General features: G+C 43.3%; 1 protein-coding gene across 3 annotated transcripts in view; it reads left to right on the top strand.

Moving 5' to 3' along the window:
• The window catches only part of LOC121280151 (A disintegrin and metalloproteinase with thrombospondin motifs 9-like), a 325713-nt gene that overhangs the window by 276415 nt on the left and 29613 nt on the right, over window positions 1–19685 (top strand). For 2 of the 3 annotated variants that reach the window (XM_041191847.1, XM_041191846.1), the window contains exons 31-36: window positions 6628–6798; window positions 14696–14896; window positions 16207–16336; window positions 16473–16567; window positions 16677–16771; window positions 16875–17008. In XM_041191847.1, coding sequence (XP_041047781.1) covers window positions 6628–6798; window positions 14696–14896; window positions 16207–16336; window positions 16473–16567; window positions 16677–16771; window positions 16875–17008 — 826 coding nt within the window. Of the gene's footprint in view, window positions 1–6627; window positions 6799–14695; window positions 14897–16206; window positions 16337–16472; window positions 16568–16676; window positions 16772–16874; window positions 17009–19685 lie in introns of those variants that run through there. The other variant, XR_005943545.1, reaches the window with a different exon arrangement.

Raw genomic sequence — 19685 nt, 5'->3', positions numbered from 1 at the left:
CCGCTACCACTGTATCCTCACCCTCCCACTCTACCACCTCACTCTGCCCTCTCTCATACTCATCACTCCCTCCTACCACGCCCACCCTCAGTTTTCTCCCCAGGAGGCAGTCATCAACTGCACCAGTCCCTCGCTTGCACGTTCACCTGAACATTCCCTCATCCTTACCCCCTTCTCTCCCCATACTCCCTGCCCCACCCAACAGCATCATTCCACCCCTCCCAACCTCACCCTCTCGGTATACCTTCCTCTCCCAGTCAAACTGAAACCTTCCTCTCCCACCTCCCCCACCCCGGCCCCGGTACACTTCCTCTCCCAGTCAAACCTAGACTTTCCTCTCCACCCCCTCAATGATCATCCATAGCAGCCCATGGCCAAGACCCTGATGTCGCCCGTGCAATATTTGGTTCGTCGCACGGGCGCAACGGGCAGGCGGCTATCTGAAACTTTAATGAAGCTCATCCACGGACGGGAAAGAGGGATCATTGTTTTTGCGAATCCAGACATTTAAGAGTTAGTGCTCATGAGTTATTGAAACTTGTGTGTGTGAGGTGGAGAAGTGTCAAACTCATAGCAGCTGCTTGGACTCAACTCATGACCTTCAGGTCAGCACTTTTCAGTGAGGATTTGTTTTGGGGATTGTAGATTTCAGGAAGCCTCCCTGACCCTGGGAATGGGAGGTGATCTCTTCATTGGAGGCACCTCATCGGAGGAGGAAGGGAGAGTTAGAAGGGGGAGTGCACATTTAGCCTCCAGGAGAGCCACCTTTGGGAGGACAGGCACAGGCATAAGGGGTGCAAGGCCAAGAGATAGTCCAAGGTGCAAGGGGCCATAGAAGACACCACTATCCTGCTGCCAGGGTATTCAGAGCGCGAAGCACCTATCTCAATATGTCTGAGGTGCAGTGCCGATGGAGGCTCCATCTGTCAAGGGAGATGGTCAACACTATCTGTCGGATGATTGGTCCAGAGATCTCAGCTAACTGTGTGGGTGGACACCCCATGCCCGTGTCTCCAAAGGTCACGGCTGCCCTCAATTTCTATGCCTCTGGCTCCTTGGAGGGCTCAGTGGGTGATCTTTGTGGTGTCTCCCAATCAGCTGTCCACACTTGTGTCAAGCAGGTCACAAACGCTCTGCTCAGGCATGCACTGATCTTCATCCACTACCGCTGGGATGAGGCCAGCCAGATAGAGCGAGCCAGAAGCTTTGCAGCCATTGCTGGCTTTCCCCGCGTCCAGGGTGCTGTAGACTGCAGACATGTGGCCATCAAGGCGCCAGCAGGTGAGCCCGGTGCCTTCGTCAATAGGAAGGGCTTCCACTCCATGAACGTGCAGATAGTGTGTGATCACAGGTTGCTGATTTTACAAGTCTGTGCAAGGTACCCAGGCAGCTTCCATGACGCGTACATCCTCAGGTGCCGGGGCTCTTTAGTGCTCCAGCCCAGCTGGATGGATGGCTGCTGGGTGACAAGGGCTATTCCCTCAGAAGGTGGCTCATGACGCCTCTCCGCCATCCAAGAACAGAGGCCGAGCAGCGGTACAACAGGAGCCATGGCACCACAAGGGCTGTGATGGAGAGAGCCATCGGCCTTCTCAAAATGCGCTTCAGATGCCTGGACTGTTCTGGGGGCACACTCCAGTCGCCCCCCAAATTGAGTGTCGTTGATAGTGTTGCATACTGCACTCTCCACAATCTAGCTCTGCAAAGGGGGATGCTGTGGACGGAGAAGATGTAAATGGAGTGGCTGGGGCTGAGCACGATGAGTCCAGCAGTGAGTCCGAGGATGAGCACGCACAGGGAAATGATGAGGGGGCACAGACTGACCCAGGCATGCTCCAGGGAGGCAGGGACACCTGGGACGCTCTAATCCAAGGAACTTTTAGTTAGCACAACACATGGATCTGCAACACAAGCCTGGCATGTATCCTCCATCCTGGAGACCTTATCTGTCTGGATAGGAGGATTGGCGATGGGCACAGTGAATAAATCTAATAGACACACAAATCACTCATCAAACCTAGGAATCCATGCAGCTTCCCAAAGAAAGAGGCACCCATAACCATTTGAGACAACATAAATTTAATACTGTGACCAAAGTCTCTTTACATAACAGAAATAAAATGGTGTTGCAATTCACACAAAGCTCGATACAACTCATGAAGAGGGTGGGGGTGGGGGCAACAGAAAAGCACCAGTGATGAACCCGGGGTGTGCCTAAGGTGGTGTGGGTGCTACGTCTTTGTGGTACCCCGTTGCTGGCACTGGCATCTGAGACAGCCTGCTCTCTCTGCTGTCCTGTTGGCCTTGATGACCTTGGCGAACGTCCTCTGGCCCGTGGAGCCGGTGCTGGCCCCGCCTGGGAGGGAGCTGCCAGCTCCGCAGCTGGCACCTCCCCAGTCGTCACAGCCTCATTAGGTGCTGCAGTCACTGGCAGAGGGGCAGAGGAGCTGCCACCCTCATCCGAAGCACCTGAAAGGCACCCACAGAGATGATAGGCAGCTGCTCCACCAACGTGAGGTCCGTTCGGCCCTCCCTGCTCACCGTAGATGGATGAGCACCGAAGTGGGATACCTGGTGCCAAACCATCGCCCACACGGGCACTGGCCAGATGAGGTCAACGCCCCTGTGAGGGTGTTCAGGTCCAAGTGCAACCCCAGGAACCTCTGATCCTATCCCTGGAGCTGCCTCCTCATGAGAATCTCCAATCTCGCCATGGAGGAAGCTTGGCGCACAGCCATGATGCTCAATGCATCGGCCACTGCTCGCGTAGACTCCTCCACCACTGACACCAAGCCAAGCAGAGCCTCATGTATCTCCTGCACACAGGGCCGCATGTCAGCAGTTGGCTGCATGGCCCACGACTCCAGAGGCTCATCGTCTGCCACAGACTGAGCATGTGCCTGGGCTCCTTCAGTCCTACGACTGCTGGCGCCATCGGCACTCTCTGTCTCCGCCAACTGCTCCAGCAACTGTGAAGTGCCCTCATCACTGTGACCCGGGACACTAGCTGAAGGTATGCCCACCGAGGTGCCAGTAGCTGCGCAGGTGCCTGCCTGGCATAGATGGTGTGACGCTTCTAAAGGTGCAACTTCATGCCCTTCAGGTGTCAGCGAGGGCTCCTGCTCGGGGTCCTGGCCGTGCACCAATGACGTTGAATGGAAGAGTAAGGAAATTCGATTGGTTATCCTGCGGGTAATGTCAATGTACATGCCTGTCCCCCGCATCATCATGCGCTCATCATTCCAGACGCAGTGGGCAAGCCATGTTGGTAACTTCACTAACTCAACAATCAGCACTGACATGGGTGTTCAGAGACTACTGGTGATGTGAGTGCTGGCCATACATACCTGCCCGTGGAACCCCAGCCTCTCCGGTTCCAGGGGACCCGGGCTCATGGCGCCATTCCGGGTCGAGGGCCTCCTGCTCAAAACAGCTAAGCAGCAAAATCTGGCCTGGCCCACTGCTAGTTCTCAGCCACTCAGTGTTGCTATGAGAACTCTTCTGTAAATGAAAAAATTGCACTGATAAGTGATAGTTGTACCGTCAATCTCCTTGCGACCAGCCCACCCCAAGCCCGGTTAGCCATTGCAGGGCTGCAGTGCATCTTTCCCCCGCTGGTGGCTGGCACTCACACAAATATGCCTGGTGTATCCTTTCCCCCGCTCCTCCACATGCTGCCTTCATCACAGTTGGGAGCACACAGTTGTACCTGCTGTTGCAAGGAGGCACAATGATGTGGAGCGCAGAGGGCAGCAGATCCATCTGTGTCATGCCACCTTGAACATCCCCTCACATCATGTTATCACCCTGACTTCAACATGTCATGCAGTTCGAGCATTGCACCTGGGTGTAGCTCCTCCAGGTTGCCCCCACCACAATCATGTGGGTGTCACTCCACCACATGTTGCGGGTGCAGAACCTATCTCATCACAACCCTCTCATGCTGACGAACGCATAGGCAATATCTGGTGGCCCGCCCAAATAAGGACACACGACTTCACTGACTTATTACACTCAGGCCACTCAGACATGGGTGGGGCGCCAGTGGGGAGAAGGTTACGTGATGGGTCCATGAACGATGCCAACATGCAACTCACCCTTCCCGTGCGCAGCAGGTCTTTGAAGCGCTTGCGGTACCGGGTCCATGAGCACTGCACCACGTCATGGGAGCTCACGACCTCCGCAACCTCCTCCTACGCACGCTTGGTCAAGTGAGGTGGCCTCCTCCTCCCGCCCTTGGGAACAAGCTCCTCCTGCAGTGCTGCCACCTCCTGGAGGAGGGCAGCAAGGCACTTATCAGAAAACCTGGGCACACAGTGGCCACCCGCCCTACCCTCCTGCATGGCTGTATTAGATGTGCCTTGTTCCCAACCTCTTCGCCATGTACAGCAGCCTTGGTGCGGCTGCAGCTTGGCCTTTAAACAGGCCGCTGGGTCACCATTGGACCCGGCAGCGATTGCTGTTCCGCCTGCGCCCAGCCACTCCCGCCGTCCCCGGGAGTCACCAAACACGTTGGGTGGGCCACCTGCACAAAATGGCAGTGCAGTCCCGATCGCCAGCAGCAATCGGGTCCGTGACCGGCACTACCCACTCCCGCACGCCCTGCTGGATATGGGGAAAATTCTCCCCTTAGTCTCCAGAATGGAAAATTCCATGCTGTGTTTTTATAAAGTCTATTTTCAAAAGTTCAATTCAGATTCCAACCTGGTAGATTAAAAATCATTATTTGGCATAAAGCACATCTTCAACACACCCTCCATGCCAACCCATGCCTGCTCAGCCCATCTCCAATGACCCCTCATACCCTTCATGCCAACCTGTGCCTGCTCAGCCCATCCCCAATGACCCCTCTTCCCTCCATGCTAACCTATGGCACTTTCATGCCCATTCATCCAGTTTACGCTCTGTACAGAACCAATGGACCCTATGGCAACAACGGCATGTGTGGAAAAGCTTTTTAAAAAAAGTCATTCATTCATAACACTATTCAAAAAACTGATTTTGCTGCACCGCTATAAAATTGTCAATCATCCAGACCTTTAAAGTGTCAATAACACTTGCCACCTCATTATCTTGTGTAAATAAACATTGTACAATTGACAAAATAGATCTAACAGAAAAAGCTGTCAATCAAACAATGTTTTCCCTTGCGCAAAGCTGTTTCAACAGAACAGTGGACCGCTGGGCTCTCAGCTGACTCCTGTTACCTGCCTCTAGGATTAAAATCCAGCCCATAGTCTTTTTCAGGCCTAAAAAATGGGCTCCACACTTTTGGAGGTGGGACCAAAGCCTACGAGATTGTACACAGGCCGTCCAACTCCTAAATTGGTATGCTTTGCACTTGTTTTATACCCAAAAACAGGCACAGTGCATTAGTTTTATTCCAGTATCTGTTACTTGGTTCTGAAAATATTAAGCTACCTTCTATTTCTTTTCTTACCATAACATTTGAGGCAAATATCCAAAATATGCATAAATTGGTCTTACCAGCCCTTTTTTGAGTACAAATGGGTAGAATGTGCACTGCACGTGCCAGTGGAAGTCTACCCAAGGACCCCTGAAATTGATCCACAGGCCTCAAGTTAATAAACATGCCTCCCGCAGCTCGCCTATGCTAAGGAATTCGATTTAAGGTGGCCTACTTCACCTGCAGTGGCCCTCAGGTAATTACTGCTAGGGTTTGAGGCTGGCAGCATCCCCCAACTATACAGTAGAACTAGGAGGACCATTTCTGTTCATTTTAGTTTTACATCAAATTAAGAAGAAGTTTTGCTTCACTTTTTGTTAGAAGACTAAAGCCTTGTTGAACTGACAATATGAAATGTATAATGAAGTTGCTTTATATGCCAATCCTATAACTTCCCAATGAAGCATTTATTATTCAAATACTTTTTATCATGTATGAAATATCATTTTAACCTGACTGGATTTTGATATCATTTTATTACTTTCTTAATGCCCTGTTTAGTAATACAATTCTTAGCATTTTATTTTCTTTGGTTTTGCAGAATTTTCGAAAGTTTCTGAGAAACTAAATTCAAGAAAGATTGTTTTATGCTATCCTTACACTTGCACTTTGTTTCCTAAAAGATTGGTCGTTAGTACATTTAATATTCTGTTTAAATATCTAAGTCAGAGATGGCCTGATGTACAATATACCATTACATATTATTTACAATGTAGAAACAGGCCCTCTAGTCCAACCATGGAAGTGGTTCTGCTCCACACAAGCCTCATTCCACCACTCTTCATCCAGCTCCATCAACATATCCTTCAGATCCTTTCTCCCTCATGTGCTATAACTAGCTCCCCCCTTAAATGCATATGTGTCATTCACCTCAAATACTCATTGTGGTGGCATGTTCCAGATTCTCACCACTTTCTTGGTAAAGACGTTTTCCTGAATCCTCTATTGGATTTGTTATGAGTATCTTATATTTATAGCTACTAGTTCTGATCCTGCTTACAAGTGGAAACATCTTTCCTGTTTCTTCCTTATCAAATCCTTTCATAATCTTAAATAACCCTCTCTATCAGGTGGCTCCTAAGTGTTCTTATTTCTAGTTAGATATTAAAATGTGTTAATCAGATATAATAAAACATTTCTTTCATTTGCCTTCTTTACAGTGCAGTAAGACCTGTGGTACTGGAACAAGGAATCGTAAAGTAACTTGTATCAACCAGAATTCTGAAGAAGTATATAATATTGAATGTGATGCAAGGAAAAGACCATTAGATGTGGAGCAGTGCAATACTCAACCTTGTGAATACATATGGATTACAGGAGAGTGGTCTGAGGTAGAAGAACATTTTAATTAATTCATAGCTTACAAAACTAGCAAATAACATCTGATCCTAGTTGGGCTTAAGTGCAGTATTTACTGATGCATCAGATGTCAGTGTCACAATTCTCAAAAATCAACAGCTTTTAAAGTTTTATGGGAAAATACACTATGTTTCAAGGGTAGTGTTAAAATTATTGTTACCTCTAGAATGTTGATAAAGTATTTTATTTGCTACTGGTATCCGATGTCAAATAAATGTATCTGTATTTATTTTTCAACCTGTATAAGTAGCAATTTAGCAGGTCATCTAGTTTTTAATATGGTTAGATTAGGAGAATTCTTGCTACATTTTCCCACCCTCTTTCAGTCTGCCCTTATTTATCTTGCCATGGTTTGGATTCAGCTCTCCTGCTACTATGGTCCTGGTTGTTTTTTGGGTCAGGAAATATTTCTTTCTTACAGTATGTGATTTTGAGCACCACATTATAGAAAAGAAAGAAGTATTTTTACCTTTAGTGATGATGAAAAATAGACAATACCAGATCCCCCTCCATTTATAAATCCTGCCAAAATCATCTTTTCAATTAAGTGAATGTGCAGCCAATTTTATATCTCTTTTGCTGTACTATCACTGAAAGTTAAAATTACTACCAAAACATTAAAGACATTGAAACTGTACAGCATAAATTGGATCCACTGCCACAGACCCAGGGCAGCATTTCATCAAGCTCAGTAATCTGTTGAAGGAAAGATTGTTGGATTGATCTGACTCCCTGCAAGCCTCTTTGCATATTGTAACTCACAGCCATGATGGCAGAAAGCTAAGCTTGCATGACAGCAGTCTGAGCTTCCATTGCAGCATTCAGACTTTTGGCAGCTGCTTATGCTACAAATGAAGCTGAGGTATCAACCATTAGATGCTGCGTTATGGTTGTGTCCACAAATGTGCTGATGGAGTTGGCCACCACTTCTGCGTTGGAAAGGATGGGCTCCAAGCTCTGCATAAAGCCTTGTGCCAAGATGGTGCTGGATGTCTTTATGCTCTGACATTCACCACAGGCATTCTGGCAGGCTACCCATGCACTGTTGTGCTGCCCCATTGAAGTGTTCATCTGAGCCCTCTGCAGCAGAACTCTTCTGCAATCTCGGCATCAGCTTTTGGACTGCAACTTCCCGACGTGGGTGGCAGCAATCTGGTCTGACAGGTTGACAGGCAACAGCAAAGGCACTAGTGATGTGACGGGGTGGGAAGACAAATGTGGGGTGGGCGGGGGGAATTAAGAGGTGCATGCTTACACCATCTGCAGCTTGTAAATCACAGGAGAGTGTGGAATGAAGTGGAGGTGGGATGTGAAAAGGAGTTTAGGTATGAGGCTATTGTCATCTCAGATGGTTTAAATGCTTTGCTGGTCTCAGCCTCAGTAATGGATGTCCCACTTGAAGTATCATTATAAACCGTCACGGGTGTGTTTCATAGAGACTACAGCAAACAAAGCTTCCAAACATTTATTAACTATATACAACTATGTACAGGGATAGATAAGCACAAGGCTCCTTCCAGAACTATCTCTCTGTGAGTTCCAATGATACATGATCTGACATCACTGATGATCCATATTAGTTATTAGCATGATAGCTATTAACCTTTATACTATGCCATTAATGACCAACACCGTCCTCTCCATTGGGGTCAGGATATGCCCTCCAATTAGGTACGGATGTCTCTGATTGTGTGCCATCTTATCCTGCAAGGGAGCAGGAAGTGGGTCAGTGAGTGTCATGCAATCTGTTTGACTGATGTAGCTATCATGGTTGAAAAGTATGTACAATCTGTGATCGGTGGGTGTGAGGCTTGCAGCAGTGCTAAGCATGTTAAGATGAGGTGTAGCATATGCATGTTTAGTATAAGTCCTGATTGATATATATTGTTGGTCAGTGAATGATGAGAGCGTGGTGAATTGAGCAGTATCTGAGTCTAGTGCTGTAGTTGGTAGGATATGGCATTTGAACATGCATTGACTGACCTTGTTCACTCATGAGGTTATTGAATTTCTTGCAGCACTGCAACCAGTTCCTTGGAGATTAACTTTAGCACTGACCTCCATGGCTATCTGCTCCTTTTGCTTTCTGAATGTTTGCCTGGAGGTTCTCCTAGCCCCTTGTGAATACAGGGCATCTCACCTACTTTGAATCCCCTCCACCAGTGCCCCCAGTGCAATGTCCAGAAATCCTTGTGCCACTCTCTTCCATGTTGTGGCATTCTTTCTTTCCCAAATCATATTCGGTTCATTAAGTCTTCCAGCATTTACTCCAACTATGATTCACTTCCCCTTAGAGGTACAGGCTAGCTTTAAGCAGTGCATGCTAGTTTTAACCGCTGTTAGCCACTCATGATGTTGGCCCTCTGCTCAAGCATCCATCTAATCAAAAGTGCACTTAGCGCTGAATGAACACTGCAATTATGTAAAACAGCAGATAGCACAATGCTTGTACATTGCCTGCGTGCCATCAATGGGCATGAGTTAATTGCACATCATGATCCCGATGCCTGGTTTCATGGTCTATCAAATTTAGCCCCCATTCTCTCTTCACGAGTAACAAGAACAGACAGCAAAGCACAGCTTCAAGCTATATAAAATATATGAAGGAACAGGATAAAGTGCCAGTCTGAGAACAATCAATTTTCCTGTGCTCTTTAGTTTTGAAAATATAATTGAGGTGCAACTTACAAATTCTATAAACACGGGCTTCCATCCACTAGTTTAACCTCTCCAAGCTAAGCTGCTTCAGACTTTCAAAACACAATTTGCCTCTTGCTGTCACTACAAGAATTCACATCACCCTTTGCCTGGGTGTGGGGGAGAGAAAGATAGAACTAACTAACACTATCTCTTCAAATTTCCTTTGCAAACCTAAATTAACTTTCAAATTGCCTGTTTATTCTTGAGGAAATTTCACAATAGTAATGTTGGCTAAACTAGCTGTGTTCACTATCATTATTTCTCTGAAATTAACAGCAACGTCCGAAATCCAGAAGTTGTGATCAGTGATTCTACACTTCTCCAGAGGGTGCGCTGTTGAGATCCCCCCTAGACTGCAATCAATTAGAAATCGGGAATGAACAGATGAAAACTTTATATAACTAGGGCGGTAGAGAGGGCTTTAAACTAATTAGTGTAAGCAAGGGATTAGTGAGGGAATTAGTGAGGTAAGATGTGATAAATTATAGAGAGAAAACAAGGCAAGTGAGCAAGGTAGCAATAAAGGAAATGATAATCAGAGCGTGGCGGGAAGGGACAGAGCATACAAACTTAAGAGCGTGCCAGCAGATAAGGCTGGAGGTTGCAAAAATAGTAAAAAGACACAACTAAAGGCTCTGTATCTGAATGCATGTAGCACTCATAACAAAAGAATTAACAGCTCAAATAGAAATAAATATGTAAGATCTGATAGCCATTACAGAGACGTGGCTGCAAGATGATAAAGGTTGGGACCTGAATATTCAAGGGTACGTGACATTTTGGAAGGCCAGGAAGCTAGGAAAAGATGGAGGGGTAGCTCTGTTAATTAAGGATGACTTTAATACAATAGGGATAAAAATCATGATGTAGAATCAGTTTGGGTAAAGATAAGAAATAATAAAGATAAGAAGTCACTTGGGGGAGCAGTTTATAAGCCCTTTAACAGTAACAGTAACAGTAACAGCTGTAGGACAGGGTATTATAGGAAAAAGTAATGGGGGCTTGTGAGAAAGGTACAGCAATAAACATGGGTGATTTTAATCTACATATAGGTTGAATGAATCAGATTGACAAAGATAGCTTGGATGATGAGTTCACAAAGTATTTTCGGGACAGTTTCTTAGAGGAACTAGAATCTAGGCTTAACCAGAGAGCAAGCTATTCCAGATCTGGTAATGTGCAATGAGACAGGATTAATCAGTAACCTGAAAGTAAAGGCATCCCTAGGTAGCATTGGTCATAACATGATTGAATTTCACATTCATTTTGAGAGAGAGGAGTGGGACTAATGTTGTAAATTTAAATAAGGGCAATTATGAGGCTATGAGGACAGAGATTGCTAAAGTAAACTGGGAAATTAGGTTAAAGGATAGGTCAGTAGAGATGCAGTGGCAGGCATTTAAGGAGATATTTCATAACACTGAGCAAAGACTTCCACTGAGAAAGAAAGAGTCTAGGGGAAGGGAGCACCATCCACGGCTAACTAAGGATAGTGTCAAATTGAAAGAGAAAACATACAATTCTATGAAGATTAGTGGCAGGTCAGAAGATTGGGCAGAATTTAAAAAGCAGCAAAGAATGACCAAAAAAATAATGAAGGAAGAATTAGAGTACAAAAGAAAGCTAGCTAGAAATATAAAAACAGATAGTAAGAGTTTCTACAGGTATTTAAAAAGGAAAAGAATAAGTAAAGTGAGCGTTGGTCCTCTAGAGAGTTAGTCTGGAGAATTAATAATGGAAAATAAGGCTATGACAGATGAATTGAACAGATATTTTGCATCTGTCTTCACTGTAGAGGATACAAGTAACATCCCAGAAATAACTAAGTGAAGGGGTGAAAAGGAGGAAGGAACTTAAAACTATTAAAGTCACCAGGGAAAGAGTACTGAGAAAATTATTAGAACTAAAACGTGACAATTCCCCAGGTCCTGATGAACTTCATCCTAGGGTCTTAAAAGAAATGGCTGCTCTGATAGTAGATGGATTGGTTTTAATTTTCCAAAATTCCCTAGATTCTGGAAAGGCTCCATCAGATTGGAAAATAGCGAATGTAACTCCTCTATTCAAGAAAGGAGGGAAACAGAAAGCAAGAAACCACAAGCCAGTTAGCTTAACATCTGTCATAGGGAAAATGCTAAATCTATTAACAAAAAGGTTATAGCAGAGAACTTAGAGAATCTCAAAGCAATCAGGCAGAGTCAACATGGTTTTGAGAAAGGGAAATCATGTTTGACTAATTTACTAGAGTTCTTTGAAGAAGTAACAAGCAATGTGAATAAAAAGGAAAATGTGGTTGAGGTGTACCTAGATTTCCAGAAGGCACAAGGTGCCACATAAAAAGTTAATGCAAAAATAAGAGCCCACAATGTAGGGGGTAAGGTTAGCATGGATAGGGGATTGGTAGCTAACAGGAAATAGAGTAGGTATAAATGGGTCATTCTTGGATTGGCAAAATCTAACAAGTAGAGTGCCACAGGGATCAGTAGTGGGGCCTCAAATATTTATAATCTACATACATGACTTGGATGAAGGGGCCGAATGTGTAGTTGCTAAATTTGCTAATGACACAAAGATAGATAGAAAAGTAATTTGTGAAGAGGACATAAGAAGTCTGTGAAGAGTTATAGGTAGGTTAAGTGAGTGGGCAAAAATTTGGCACATGGAGTATAATATGGGAAAATGTGAACTTGTCCACTTTGTCAGGAAGGATAGAAAAACAGTATACTATTTAAATGGAGAGGCAGATTGCAGAATTCTGGTACAGAGGGACCTGGTGTACTGGTACATGAATCACAAAAAGTTAGTATGCAGATACAGCAATTGATTAAAAAGGTAAATGGAATGTTGTTGTTTATTGAATGAGGAATGGAATATAAAAGTAGGGATGTTTTGCTACAGTTGTACAGGGCATTGGTGAGGCCACATCTTGAATACTGTATACAGTTTTGGCCTCCTTATTTAAGCTAGGACATAATTGCATTCAAAGCAGTTCAAAGAAGGTTCACTCGACAGATTCCTGGAAGAAGTAGAGTTTAAAAGAATGAGACTTATTGAAACATATAAAATCCAGAGGGAATTTGACAGGGTGGATGCTGAAAGGATGTTTCCCCTGTGTGAATCTAGTAAAAGTAAGCGATCCCCTATTTAAGTCAGAGATGAGGAGAATTTTTTTCTCTGATGGTCGTGAGTCTGTGGAACTCACTTTCCAGACACCGGTGGAGGCTGGGTCTTTGAATATTTTTAAGGCTGAGTTAGGTATACCCTTGACTAACAAGGGAGTCAAAGGATTTCGAGGATGGGCAGGAAAGTGGAGTTGAGGCGACAATCAGATCAGCTATGATCTTATCGAACTGCAGAGCAGGCTTAAAGGGTGGAATGGCCTACTTCTGTTCCTAATTTGTATGTTAACTTCCACCCTTATGTTCTTTGTCACGCTGTAAGAAAACTTGAAAAAGTAATACCTTGGAGAGAATTTTCTCCCCGTCGGGGGAATTGGGTGGGCACGAGCGGGTGCGCTGCCAATCGCCGCCCACAATCGGCTGCACGGCGCCATTTTATGTGGGCAGGCCAATTAAGGCCCACCCAGCATGACGTGCACCTGGAAGCGCTGAGCGCTCCCTGTGCAGGCAGAGGGAGTAGGCTGAGTTGGCGCCATGCTCTTTCGCGCATGCACGCAAAAGAGCACAGAAATCTCCCTGAGGCAAAGAGCAAAATTTTTAAGATGTCTTCTCATGTGACAGTGTCAAATGAGCTGGGACATGTCAATGAATTTTATTTAAAAATTTTATTAAACTTTTAAAAACCTTCATGAAACCTCATCCCACCTGTGGATGAAGTTTCATGGTAACTGCGAAAGCCACCTGGGCTCTTCACCTGCCCACCAACCTTAAGGTTGGACGGGAAGCTCAGTTAAGTATTTTAATTGATATTTAGATGGCCTTAATAGGCCTTTGACAGTTCAGTGGGCGTGCAGCCGACCCCGGTGCGCGTCCTCCGAACTGAATTTCTGAATGCACGACATTACCGAGCGTAATTTTACATGTCGGCGAGCAGTGCCCACCCCCACTTGCCAACCTGAAGTTTCTGCCCCTTGTTGAATGGGGTATAACTGGCGTACTAGGTTCATAAATTACTGCTAAACAATCTCATTGGCACTGAAGGAGTAATTTTATATTTATTCAATGTCAAAATTCTTCATCATGGTAAAATCCACATATTTTAAAAATATTGTTTTAAAATTTGGTTGGATATTTTTAGCTTGTGCCTTAAAGTCATATGTATGTCCCAGTCATTTATTTTGCTATCTGTAAAATATAAAAGTGAAGGGATTCAGTGATGTTTACTTCCTAGTTTGCTGTTGGTGGGAATACTTCAATGCGATTGGCTGCTTACCTTCCTCGATGACATAATTGTTGCTGAACCTGGAGATCCCCTTAGCTTGGAGCCAGATTCAAAGAAATGTAGGATAAGGGGAAGTACTTGCCACAGAGATCGCAATATCTGGGTCATTGTATCCACTTGAAAAGTGGTGAATGTGTTTCATAAACATATATTTAACAAGAGATAATTAAATTGATGGTCTGGCTTGCATAGTTGATAAAAATATATTTTATCATATTGCCTTGAGATTTAACAGTACAATATAGCAAAGATTTAATATATCAAAAATTCACAACATTCTAAATATTACACCATGAAGCTCAGTAAACAGTAAAATAGAAGTACTTTTCAAAATAACTCATGAATTATGGACAAATATGTTTCCGTTCCAGAAAATGATTTTCACAAGGTACTTATGTTAATTAAATTTCTTTCCATCAAATTCTTGTGAATGAACCAGCCTCCTAGTAAGTCCTGCTGTAGCATTCTTAATCCTCAACAATATGGTCCAGATCAGGAACTCAACTTGAGCAAATCCACAAACATGAACCCATATCCTGCCACATGATAACATAATGCATTGGAAAACCAAGGTATTCTGCAACCATGCTATATTCTTTAACTATTATTTCCATACCATACTCACAATGCCATTCAAAAGCTATTAAATACAGATTTGTACTATGAGATTATAACAGAATTAACCAAAGTCATTTCTAGCATTTTTGATTCCAACATTTCATAACATTAGAAAAGAAAATCAAATTAACAATTTGACTTTATTTCCAGTGCTCAGTTACTTGTGGAAATGGCTACCAACAAAGACTTGTTTCCTGCAGTGAGGTTTATAATGGTAAGGACCTCTATGAATATGGCTACTATCATCAGATAACAACTAACTGCCCTGGGACACAACCGCCAAACATCCGTGCCTGCACTCTTGGTGAATGTCATGTTACTGCCTCATGGAGGGTTGGAAATTGGGGAAGTGTAAGTTCATTTCAAAACTTTTCAGGACACACGCTGTAAACCTGAGCAATTGCATTGTATTTAATTTGATGCAAATTTAACAGAGTCTTGTAACCATGTTGTCTGAATGCTTCGTGTCAGGATTTTACTGAAGTTCTTTGAATCGCAATGAGGGCATGAGGGGTTTACTCAGAATCTATCTAGCAAGGCAGTAAATTCTACTGTACTATATAATCTAGTTACATTCTTCTGGTGCCCAATAGGAGTTTTTCTCCCATCATAAAGGATGTTAGATACTAACATGGAAGAACGTTCTTAATCTATAGACGAAGAGTTTCCACTTAAAATGATTTCTCTATGGCCTGAATTTTCCCATCGGCGATTTGGGGCCTGGGTCCACTCGCCGAGGGGAAAATGACGTGGGTTGACATTGGGAGGAACCCTCGACATTATCCCGGTCCCTTTAAATTTTTAGGAAGGCGGGCGTTCAGCGAAATCAGCTGTCCACTCACCGACCTGTCAATGACCAATTAAGGCCAGTGACAGACTAATTAAGATAATTAAAGAACCTGCCTGTCCAACCTTAAGGCTGGCGGGCAGGCCAGGAGCCCCAGCAGGCTTCTGATAAAGCATGAAACCTCATCCACTGGCGGGATGAAGTTTCATGTCCGTTTTTAAAAAGTCTAATAAAGTTTATGTCATTTTTATTAACATGTCCTATCTCGTGTGACATTGTCACATGAGGGGGACATGATAATAATTTTTTAATTGTTCTATTTTTTGACTTTTCTTACCTGTCACTAATTTCCCTGAGACAGGACTTTGCCTCATAGCGCTTCCCGTCGGGCAGGCTGCCCACTCAGAATGGTAGTGGGCCCCGTTTCGGTGGCGGGGGACGGCTGTCCGCCCGCCGCCGAACTGGTGGGGCCCACCCGCCATCCAAGGGAAAAATTCTGCCCCATGTCTCCAAAACATTTTCTGTTAATCAAATTTCTCTCTCAATTGCTTTCTAAAACATTATCAACATGTCTTTGCTGAAGAATTTTTGTGAAGTTAAGCTACTTTGCTGTTTCATTTCTAGTCAAATGATTTGCTTTCCCATATCCTGACATGACAATAATAAAATGCCGTTTGATTTAAAATATGATTTGTGGTGACAGCGTTAGATGTTCTATTAAATTCAAAGTAACAACTGTAGATAATCTACAGTTCGATATGCTCATACATGTCCTGCAACATGGAAGTACTGGTTTGATCATGATCGATAGTGATTTATGCTCATTTTACATTTAGTGCTATTTAATTTCATTTTTTTTCAATTTTCTTGTAAGTGTTCAGTGACTTGTGGAATAGGAGCCATGCAACGCTCAGTACACTGTTTAACAAATGATGGCCATTTAAGCAACTTATGTAGTTTGGACATTAAGCCTGAAGAGAGGAGAACATGCCAGAGTGGAAAATGTAAGCATTTGAATTATTCAGTCCATTTTCACATCACCATAAAACATTGCCATCTGTTTTCTGTTAACAGAGCCTGTTTCTGATTGTTCAAAAGTACATTTTCAAACTTCTAATGAAAAACATATTTTGCATGTAGGTGAATTTCCAGAAAGCTGTAGAGATGTACAAAGATTGAAAGGGTTCATGGAAGATGGCGATCATTTTCTTAATATTCAAGGGAAGCGAGTGAAGGTACATTATTTAACTATTTTAATTGAGAATTGCAGATTTGTCATAAAAATGATGTATTTCTTTATTTCATTTGTTCTGTTCTTGTGTCAAAGCATATTTGTCATTGCAGATATATTGTGCTGGTATGCTGTCAGATAGCCCAAGAGAGTATATTACACTGGAAAGTGGTGATGCAGAAAATTTCTCAGAAGTTTATGGCTACAGGTATAGAAAGGCAAAATATGATTGTGTTAACATTGTGTTCACTTTACAAATAGTAATTTTACAGCATCTTTGAAATGTGCATGAAATATTCTGTTTGATTTAGGTTGCATAATCCTGCTGAATGTCCATATAATGGAAGTAGAAGAGATGACTGTCAGTGCAGAAGAGATTATCTTGCTGCAGGGTTTTCTACCTTCAGCAAAGTAAGACTGGACATCAACACTTTGCAAATAATAAGTGAGTAAAATCTTCCTTACTGTGTGTTTTATTTAACCATATTGATAAATTTTCCTCTTTCCCTGAAACTAAGCAAACTAAGAAAGCAAGTGAGGAATTAAATGGACAATTGGAAAAGTGTATATCCAGTTACATTTTGTTTTACCTTAGGGGAAATGTTAATCCTGAATGCCCAATGGGAAGGAAGTTAAAATTACTCCGGAAACTTAAAGGCCAACATCCTGTTCCTTTCCCACAGTTTTCAATTTTAATTTGTTCTTCTGAGTAGGCAGGAATAACACCAGAAACTGGCCAGTTCCTTGTTTAAATATATGATATGGGCTCCTATAACATAACTGGGACCAATCTGCTATTTTTACCAATGGCCTGAACAGGTGAAGCTTGGGGCTAAAAAATCATTGTCAAAAGAAGCCGAGAGAACTCAATTTTTTAACTTTTTTTTAATCCATCCTTGTGGTGCTAGGAGGAGTAGGGCCAGGAACAATATTTTCAAATCATTTATTTGATGTTGTGACATAACTAGGAAATAAAATGGATTATAGCTTTTTAATGTATGCAGATAGCATAAAATATATTGCAGCAATCTAAGGCTGCCCCCACCAGGGACGCATCTCAAAACTGTAGCATTATTAGTACCTGGAGTAGAACCAATATTGAGTCTGACTTTGGAGTGGGAACATGAATTGAGTTGAGGCTGAAACTGAATTCCCAGTTGTGCCTCAGACATGAGCACACCTATGGGGTAGAAAAACTGAGATACAATACATTTGTTTCTTCTCACTCTACCATGCAATTCCTGGTGCAATCTTTATCTCTCTCCACCTGCCTGCACAATGTTCCCCTGACCTTTCCTTACCTGCCTGCATCCTACTGCTCTTAGGGTTGCCAACCCTCCAGTATTAAGCTGGAGTTTCCAGGAATTGAATATCAATCTCCACAACACTGCTGTGTACAAATCTGGAGAAAAATCATAGGAATATTGAAAAATAAGTTTTTTTGTCATTTTCTTTGATATCTCTCTTTACCAGATATAAAAATAGTCATTTGATAGTGCAGAACTTGAGTATTGACGAGAATAAGAGACATGTCTAAGCTTTTTGTCTTGCATTCATCAGGATACTTTGCAAGAATACCAATATAAGGGGAAAACAACAATTTATACAGTATGTCAAGAGAGTGCTGATTGGTTGGCAAATGGACTCTGATTGGTAGAGGCATTGCCATGGAGAATGCACCAGTGATGGTGACTGACAGTTAACTATCAAGAATTGTTTGAAATTTAAAACAGGCAGCTTGACCCTGATTGGTCAAGTCATTGACTTGAGGAATGAGTCAGCGAATGGCTGTCACTTATTTTGTTCAGGGGAAACAGGTGTCCATGTGTACATGTTCTTTCTGTCTGCAAGGAACAAGGCCCTGTATATTGATACATATAGCTTCCAGTACACGCAAATGCGTCATATTGCGAACCCAACTAACAATCTTAAATTGGTTACCAGTGTAATTCTTAGCACAGAGAATTATTTAGCAAACGCTGTACAATTGTGGAATCTCATCTAATGTTGGACACCATGTTTTGAGTTTTGCAAGCATGGGCTGATTGGGTACAGTCTGTACCTTGCCCGTTGCAAACAGTGGCTGGAACATGCTGTTTGATATAATCCGTTAGTCTCTGGAACGTACGACCTACATGCCTAGCATCACACTGGCACTGAAATTCATATACCACATTACTCTTTTATGTAGAGACAGATCATCTTTTCGGCTTGACGGCAGCGTCCTGTTAGTGGCAAATACCACTTGTGTTGCTACTGCATAGTAGCAGTGTGAAACAGCTAGCTTTACCTGTTGCTCAAATTTTTGAGATACCTTGCCCTTCCAGGGTAATCTGAGGTAGACTGGGCACTTTTCAGGGGCGAAAGTGATGACCTTAGGCCCGTTCAGAGTCCACGTGATATACAGCACGAAATGATCTGATCAGGGTAGCCATTATCCTGCAGGATGGCTTTCATGCGCCCTATTTCAGTATCAGACTTGCATGGTGAGCAAATGGCTTGGGACCTATTTACAAGGTTGCCGATAAGACCAATCTTATAGCATGTGAAACTGTAAGAATCTCATTGTGTATATTGACCAGTGAAGGTAGACCATGGTAGAGAAACCTCTGGCAGTTTTCTCCACTAGTACATCAAGAAAGGAGTTTATTTGACTGCTCCATTTCAAAGGTGAATTTGAGTGCAGGATGGAGCCCATTAAGACATGTTAGGCAATTGCTGCTTGCAGCTGCAAATTTAAATCTAGCAAACATTTCATCCACTTACTGGAAATATGCGAGGGGTAGGAAGTTAGGTATCATTCCATCAAAGACGCGTTTCTCATGGAACCCAACAAAGATGTTTGTGAGAGCTGGGCCTAGAGGGGATCCAATGGCAACACCATTGGGCATTATTTGGGCATACATGGTGTAATTAAAACAGAACTCAACTGCACAATTTGCTCAGTTCATAAATTTAATTTGGTGTGTCCCAAATCAAACAGGAAGAGGTATTTAAAAGCAAAATACTGTGGATGCTGGAAATCTAGAACAAAAACAAAAATACCTGGAAAAACTCAGCAGGTCTGACAGCATCTGCGGAGAGGGATATAGTTGACGTTTCAAGTCCGTATGACCCTTCAT

Source organism: Carcharodon carcharias, chromosome 7 (assembly GCF_017639515.1).
Source record: "Carcharodon carcharias isolate sCarCar2 chromosome 7, sCarCar2.pri, whole genome shotgun sequence".
NCBI lineage: Eukaryota > Metazoa > Chordata > Chondrichthyes > Lamniformes > Lamnidae > Carcharodon > Carcharodon carcharias.
The sequence above is the reverse complement of the archived record's forward strand: the minus strand, read 5'-3'. Positions and strand labels throughout refer to the sequence as shown.